We start from the raw sequence: 9,047 nt of genomic DNA, 5'->3' as shown, positions 1-9,047 counted from the left end.
ACCACAAATTTTTAAGAACACAAAACACTGTCCATTAGCTGGCATTTACTGTCTTTAGTATAATAAATCAGTAAGAGGGTAGTATAGAAAAAAGGGAAAGGGAGGAATTGCTTTCAATGTACTAGACACTTTTTAATTAGCTGTTCTTCCTTTGTAGTTACTATATACATCCAAACCAATATCCATTAATTGTTTCGGTGTAGTGACAGGAACCCTTTATTGTGTTATTGGAAGATTGTGTTATTTGCTAGAATTTGGGCAGCTGCTAAAGCAGCTGTCCTATTACTGATTTTGCCAGTCCTTCAGAGTGGCTATGCAACAGTTACCTACCTACTATCCACATCACCTGTTGCAGTACTGACTTAACCTGACAGGAATATTAAGCACCATGGATAAGTTATCATGCAACACAACAAATTTGCTGCAAATCATCAGCAGAATTAAACTATGTTAAAACCATTTGTGACTAATTTTTAACTGAAGGAAGGAGAAAAAGCAAAACAAAAACATGACTGTTTGCTTTCTTACAGACAAAGACCCTACTATTATTAGTGAGGCTAAATAAAACTGTTGCACATGCAAAATAGATAAGGTGTATTACACCTTTAACAAGGATCCTCGTCCTGGAAAGCAATGGTTCCTCAATTAAGATGCATTTTAAATTATGGTACTTAGAAATGTAATCTTCAGAGAATAATATTGTCACGTTGATTAAATATTTGAGACTGTTACGCAAAGCAAATAGAGGAATATTAGCTAGAAGGATTAAAGATAAAAGATACCCATCATACTCATTTCTTTTTGCAATGTTATCTTGTAAGTGTATTACATGCTTTAGAAGAAGGTGATTTTGCTGTTATGATGTTAAAGAGTAAGGAAAGACAGAAACAAGAAAGCTGGCTGATATATGCATTTTATTATCAATTAGCTGTATAATATATATATCTACATTCCAAAATTAAACATTTTATTAAGGAAAACTATTTATAACAAAGCACAACTTTTTTTTCCTTGAGAGGTAGAATTACCTTACCATTAATCTATAATTCATATACAGTATATTGTATATATATATGCACACACATATGCTACTTTGTGTGTGTATATGTTCCATATACACAATTGTGGAAAGGTACAGTATTGCATGTAACTTATTCAGTGATTCATATAGCTGCTCTCGGTATTGCTTATTAACACTTTCAGTATAACTTTATGTACCAATTTGCGATCTAAAACTTTTCAAAAAATTACGTGGCACTTAAATTCATTTGCAGAGCAAATACAGGTCGTTCACAGGTCTTCGGGAACAAAGACTGATAAGTCAACCCCATTTTATTCTCAAATTCCTGCAGATATTGGAAAAAATAATGGGTAACAAATCTATATTGTGTTTGTCTTCTGAACTACAATGGCAAATAAAGTTTTCACAGCTGCTTAATTTTTTGCTTGTGGAGTTTAAGTTTTAAACATGATCTCTCATACTTCACTGGAACACCATTTCATGTAAAGTTTCATTCCTAATTGCACCTGATTATATATTAAAGATTATCTTTACTAATGAGAAAACTATTCTATGATACAGCAGGTTACGCTACCTATATTTTTAACAGTAGTTTTCAAATCAAAAGATTTATGGAACGTCCAGTCAATAAGTGAAAATTCAACAGAGTTCCAACATCTACTTCAATATGCTTTGCTAATGAAACTTGTATGAATACTGCCAAATGTAGGTTAACAACATGCAAGTATGCAGAACTGCCAAATTCATCATACAAACGTATTCTTACCAACTTAAGCGTTGTCTATCTTTATTTTTGCAGTATGTATGGCAGAGCAAAATTTAACATTCTACATTGAAAAGTTAAAATGTTCCTTTAAGACAAATTGAAAGAAAGTATTAATAATATGATTGAATCATCAGCTAAATTACTTTCTTTTTGCAATTGAGGATGTGACTTATACGTTGCATCTCAATTTATTTTTCCTTATGAAAGATCAGCAGCTGAAAGTGGAAATCAGACTATGTATTCAAGTGCTTTCAGTTGACAGTGTAATAACTAGTCTCTCACTAGTTAGACTTCCATTAAGTTAACAGAAGACCAATTAGTGAAAGAGGTAATTACCTTAGGCTTTAAGCAATAATGATGGACCCATAAAATGAGAAAAAACTTGTTTGTAAAATTTTTTTCATATCTTTGATAAACACATAAAAATTCTTTAAAATACACATTTTGGTAGCAAAGAAGTGAAAAACTAAATTAAAACATTCTAATTTTTTACATAATTTTATATATATAGCTTAATAAAATATTCTCTTAATACATTTTAAGACTGTACACAAGTTAATAAATGTCATAATGAAACTCATTAGAAATATATTCAAGTAGTTTCAACATTAAAAAATTTAAATCTGTATATAACATGGAGTAATAATTTCCACAAATTCAACTTCAGTGCATCTGTAGTAGTCATTAACCAGAAATTTTCTGCTGTTGAGAAGTTGCCTCTTGGTGTTAAGGTTTTAACATATCTTGTATTGAAGAATCCTCATCTGAATGAGCAGCTTCTTTCCTTAAATTCTTCATGAAGGACTTCCAGCTCAACAGGTCTCACCAAAGCAGCAAGGCTTTAGTACTGAACATATTCAGACTGAAGGGACTGTGCAGAGAAGAAAAACTAATGATTAACACTCACTAAAGAGGTTATATTTTTTATGTAATATGCATTTTGCACTTAAGGAGCAGAGGAAGGACAGGAGGAAGAAAGAGTTGAAAGGGGATCTGAATTTCTGCATAGGTAAAACTCAAAATACAAGCAACTCAAAACTGGACACAGAAGCTCAAAAACCAAACACTAAAATTCATCAACTTCTCTGGATCTACATTTCTCCAAACCAAATTCTAGAGATTCTTGGAGAAAGTACTACAAATCCTCTGAAATAACAGCCTAAAATACCGTTTTAAAAATGCGTTGGGAAAATGTATGATTGCAGCTATTATAATTGAGTTATTTCCATTTATCCTAAATAAGAATGAAAGTGCTACTGTGAAAAAACAGAGCACACTTGAGGTGCTGATTCAGGTAATGCCATGGGAAATTTTCATGTTGTAGCTCATTACTGAGAAAAATATTACAGCATCATAATTTTCCAAATTAATAAATTCAAGTATAATTACTAAAAAGAGATTAAAATTATACTGTTACTGCAAATTGTTCATATGGCTCTACAAATAACATATTTAAGACGAAGGCATAATCCAATTACTGTATTTATTTCTGGTTCCATTAAAGTTTTCTTATAATCAGTTTAGAGAGCATCTGAACATTTTATTACCTCCTGTACAAATGTATCCAGGAAGGCATCATGACCAGAAAGTCAGTTTTATCTGAGAGTTCTTCATTGTACTGGTACAGTTGTAAACGTAAACAACCTCAACTCATCCACACCCCACACCTCATATTTAAAACTGCATCAATACAATAAGATTAGAGAAAACTATTGAACAACATGAGTTCTACGAAATCTCAGCCTTATCGTCTGTTTTTCCACTATTCCTCCTAACATGTAACTACAGAAATTAAAAGAAAGAAAACAGAAAGAAAAAATCCATATTGAAACCTGTTAGTAGAAAAATCACCTCAGTATAAACCTTTAGAACACTAATACTGCTTTTTTTTCTTCCTATACACTGAGACTAAACAAAATATGTTTCTGAAGTTGTCTTTTAAATGCATTTTTCACATGTTCCAGATCTGAGACCATCTGGATAATCTTTCCTAGGTTGAGAAAGTGCTGTCAGCATACAGAGACGCAGACTAAAAAGGGTATGTTTTTAGCAGCAAATAGATTTGATAATGAAGGATATATTGTGTAATAGAAAACAATTCACCGTAAAACAAAGCAGGTGTAAAAAGCATTCTTTTTTTTTCTGTTATAGGCTCAGAGTCACTATGAAATACACAATCATAAAAGTTTCCTCCCCCTCCCCGCCCCCCCCAAGTGTTCTCTAACCATTCTGGGTTATGAGCTTTAGTGAGAACATTTGTCAAGTTATTACGTATGTAAAGAGGGAGGCAGAAAGAATATCCCTTCAGTAATGAGCACTCAAAACTTCTGCTCTCTTAATGGTCCTCAAAGCTATCTCATTTTTGGAAGAATATTTTAAAAATCAGAATTATGGTTGCATCAACTAAAGCAGGATTTTAAACTGATCCTTCAGAATTTAATTTCAAGCAAAGTTGGTTAACAAAAATCAAAAATGCAGAAAATTTAGTGATACACTCTTGTGTGATGTACAGTAATAGATCACTTTAAGCTTGGGCAGAAGAAAGATGACCTGAAAAAATTGTACATATGTTCTCAGGAACAGCTGGCATTAGTTGACAGAGAACTATGAGCAGCATATGTAAGACATAATAGACAGTAGTAACCAGAAATTTTACATTACAATTTAAATAAGTAACTCTAAGTTAAGTATTCTGAAATTTAAAATTCATTAAATTGTTAGAAATCTAAATTACAAAAGTATTAAAGAAAAATTTATGACTATATGTCAAAAAGAATATCCATGCATTCAGATTGCTTGAAAACAAGATCGCATGTTTTCTTAATTTTCATTATAGATGGGTAGGTGTTTTTTATTCATTTAAATATTTATTTTAAAATCAAGAAGCATGCTTTTTAGTGTTTCCACCCTTCGCATAGCGCTACTTCATAAAGTAATGAGTTCTTCCTAATGTCTCAAAGCCTCTTCTGAATACAGGAAAGAATTCAACTAAATATAATCAACAATTTTTCTAGAGTAAGATTAATTGAAATCACTTCCTGTAAAGCTCCTATTACTAAAAACATGGTGGCAGTTATAACAACATAGCTGTTGCAAAGTATACGGACTAATTTTTGAGTTTGAAAAATCAAAATATAGTTGGGGTGTTGTTCTTTTTTTTTCCCCCCTCCGGATTTTACAGTTAAGTAATGCTCTTAACATTTTACATTGTCCAAAGAGATCGACTGTAATATTTCAAAACCTAACTTTTTTTTTGATCTCAAATGGAGGAGTTTTCTATTTTAGAATTCACATTCCTACCTCCTATTTTGCAGTGAGTCAAAGTATAGCCTTTAATTCTGAAAGCTTTATTAAAAACAGAAAGCCCCAATCCACCTTTACAAGTCACAGGCTGGTATTTAAGACAATCTTTCTTAAAATAGAGGAAAAATATAAAAGAAAAATAAAATGAAGTTGCTGAACTGCCACAAAGAGAGAATAAAGTTAAGTAAAATCCTCAGTGTGTAATCCTACAATGATCTCCTGCAGTGTCAAGCTCAGCATTTTATACCCAAGTATCCGACATTTAAACAAACTAAGAATTAGATTGCTTCCCTACAATTAATGATATCATTCTAATCAAATTCATGCTGAAGCAACTGCTTAGATTATTATCATTTTCTTGTTCAGTAGGAGACATTGGAAGTCTCCTGGAAAAGAAAATAAACCATGGATCCATCTAGGTGCTAGAACCATATTCACACACATTTAACTTCAGGACTAAGTCAGCTGCAAACTAACTTTTTACAGACAACAACCCTACAGCATTTAGGTCTATCTGGTAGGAACTGAACATGCACCTTCTCCAGAAAAGAGCAAAATTCAAGTATTACATCACTATTTTTAGGATAAAATCCTTATCTCACAAGTAATTAAGTCTGAATGGCCCATCAACTCTCCCAAAACATTGTTGAAACAAGAATGTTGTAGAAAGCAAGAAATAATATGAAAACAAGATCCACTAAAATAAATCAGGGTATATTATAAGAACTACATACGCACTTCAAGTGACCCTTTGAGTCTGCTAGATTTACAGATCAGTAAGATACACTATTTTTTTTGTTCCAAAAAACTATATTCCCTGATGTTAAACTGTAGTTAAGAAAACCTCTCCTAAAAGTATCAAGTTCATATACATAAGCTTTAAAATACTGTTGCACTTCTCAATTTTTGAATTTTTTCCATCTTGTCAGTTTCCATGACAGCTATAGAAGCAAAAAGTGACTCATCTTAAGACTACCCAGATACATACTCTCTGGTAAAAATACACTGTAAGGAGTGATATTTTGTATTTACAATAGTTATAAATCCAAGGAAGGAATCTTATTGTAGTACCTTAGATGTGGTTATACATGATAAGATTATTTCTGCAGATTATAATTGTGAGATTGTGTTTAATCAAAGCACCCTACTTGTTAAATTTGCAAATAAAATATTTATTCTACTTGGTCAGAATGGCAAGTTGTCCATTCTATGAAAATCAATTTTTTTTATCTAGTTCATCAGCATACAGCATCATAAAACATGATAATAAGGAAACGGATACACATAGCAAGCTTACACTGATGAAAGAACAAAAGCCATTAGGGAAAAATATATGGCTGACAACCTTAGGAAGACATAGTCACGGCTATTTTTGTTTTAAATAGAATGTGAAATAGTAGTATTAATAAATGGGTGTTAAATTTTTCATAAAAAAAGAGAAAATAAGTATTAGATAACATTCTCTACTGGAAAAAAGAATGATGTACTTGCAGCACCTAAAAAATAAGTTCCTCATTTTCTCACTAATTATATTAAAAAACGTTCATTAGAAATGAACATTTACTGTCCTAACCATCTTAAAATGCTCCTTCACCACTGGTGTTAATAGTTAAACTAATAAAGAGAAATAAGAATAAGGTGATTTTCCAAAATAAGAATACCTGTACAACTACAGATAGTTTGACATTTAACTCTGGTTAAGTGAATTCTGCTAGTAAAAAGCACAGGCATGTAATTCATATCTTTCAAGAGTTCTTTGATGAGAAGTTAAATGAATAAACATAACTATTGGTATATGTAATAGACTTCTGTCAGGTACATTATCTGATGTGCACCAATTAGAAAAAAGTGCAATGTAATACAAGCACTTACTGCATCAAGGCTAAGGTTTGGCTGACAAGACTTCAAGTAATTTCAGCATCTAAAGCAGTGAAGTGGAAATCATTAAACAAAATTCTATTTTTAACAGAATTCTGCCAGAACAGGTGATAAGGCTTCATGTTACTCCATATTTTGCTCATGAGTTTATGACTGCTGATGAATACCACCACAAGCAAAATATTACTTCAACCACTGACATCCAGATAAGACAACAATCTTCTGTGGTTCACAAATTGTTTCCAGGAAGAAAAGGGGGGAAAAAAGTGATGCTTTTATTCAAGTAAATGCAGAATTCTACAAAAAAGAACAAGGAATGCAGGACATTTAACTATAATGTGTGTCAGTATCTTGGATAGCAAGAACTCCCCATCCCCCTGAGCTTCCAGTGCATTAGAGTTAAAGAAGCTAATACAAGCTTTGAATATATAACCAGGATGGCACTAGGTAGAAGCTTTCTGCACCTGAAAGATGACAGAGTGCTACCTCTACTTTCTGAAAAATAATTTTCAAAAAACTGTAAAGGATTCTAACATTATCCAAAAGGATGTTTGAGCCAGTGTCATACATGCAAAGAGTTCTACTTACCAAAAGACAGCAAAACTGAGATAAATAGCATGAAATGTCTTCATGACAAGAAAATAAGCTAAAGGACTATAATAAAGAGATACATCAAGTTTCAGATTAAATGGACTGTCTTCCAGTAGTGGGACCAACTATCAAAATAAATAGTCTTCAAAATAAACCAATATCAAGTAGGATCTGTGATAGCCAGTAAATGTGAGACTCACTACTAGACAAACAAGTATGCAGAGATTAGATATTTGACTGTATAACCTCTACTCCTCATCAACAAATGGTATTTAAGCCAAGAACTCCTGAAAAGTTATACCATTACATCCATTACTAAGTCATTAAGATAGCAGCACATTCTAGAAAGCTACTTTTTCCTGTAGAAATACTTCCTGTTCAATCTAAAACTTCATTCTATGCCTAACAGATTTAATTTAAATCGTTATTTTAAGTCACTTAATAGTTTTGTTGCAAGGGAACAATATTTCCCTCCTTACAAAGATGTGCATAGCTTTACAGTGTCAGGATGACCATTTACCTGTTTGTTAATTACTCTTTTCCTCTTGCTTAAACTAAGCACGAATCAATGTTCCTCACTTTCCTCCCTTTTTTGTAAGAATTTCTCACCTTTATCTAAGAAGGAAGCATGTAGCTCCAACACTAGACATAAGACAGTAATTTATATTGTAAACCCAGCCCCTTTTCCTACATGTTTGAAGAATTATTTGATCTGTTCCACTACCTTTAAATTTACAGCTTAATCTTTATTTCACAGCAGATTAAATAGCAACATAGTGCTAGCCTTCTGTAAATACCTAGACAGAATAAGAAACAAGGCATCAATCATTACTTAATTTCTAAGCCTATGCTTAAGGGGCAAGCCCACCAACTTTGCTTTTCTTGTTAAGGATTACTTGTAGCATAAAGCAACTACCTTTCCAAAGGAGATGACAGTTACAAATTTTTAAGATGTAGTATTTTTATTCAACCTCTAAAGCTTTAGCTGTTTGAGGAAGTGTCTTTTGTTCCTGGAATGGTTTGTATTACTATTTAGTACTCGTGTAACTAACTGGAGCTATTATAAATAACGGCAACTTATTTTTCATGATCAAGTCATGTTACTGGTGTAAGGCAACTCTACCCCTTAGGGCTCTCCATGTAGGTTTATGTATTAATGTGTAATATGTAGCTGTAACTAAGATATGGCTAAAAACAAAGAATTACTTCTGGCAGCATATCAGTTACACAAGGTACTCTATTGTACTATTGCTAGGTACTTCCTATTGTACTATTCTGTTACAGGAATGGATTGACCTTCCCAGGAATTATTGTTCAAATTTATTTAAATGTGACAATATTGAAGGTTATTGAAGGTGAGAAATCCAAAACTGAGATGCTTTGCCACTTAGATACTCAAATTAGTGATTGCTCTCTACCTTTCTTTGTGTACTGACTTTTGTTCCGCTATACACAGCTGGAGCCTTTGTCAGTTATCCTCTTCTGAGG

General features: G+C 32.4%; 1 protein-coding gene across 3 annotated transcripts in view; it reads right to left on the bottom strand.

The window, feature by feature from the left end:
- Positions 1-897: 897 nt before the first annotated feature.
- Positions 898-9,047, bottom strand: part of CDC14A (cell division cycle 14A) — a 55,852-nt gene continuing 47,702 nt past the window's right edge. For all 3 annotated transcript variants that reach the window (XM_080602469.1, XM_080602467.1, XM_080602468.1), the window contains one exon: positions 898-2,658. In XM_080602469.1, the coding sequence (XP_080458595.1) occupies positions 2,610-2,658 (49 nt within the window). In that variant the 3' untranslated portion in view covers positions 898-2,609. The remainder of the gene's footprint in view (positions 2,659-9,047) is intronic.

Source organism: Anser brachyrhynchus, assembly GCF_964034855.1.
Source record: "Anser brachyrhynchus genome assembly, chromosome: 8".
Taxonomy (NCBI): Eukaryota; Metazoa; Chordata; class Aves; order Anseriformes; family Anatidae; genus Anser; species Anser brachyrhynchus.
The sequence above is the reverse complement of the archived record's forward strand: the minus strand, read 5'-3'. Positions and strand labels throughout refer to the sequence as shown.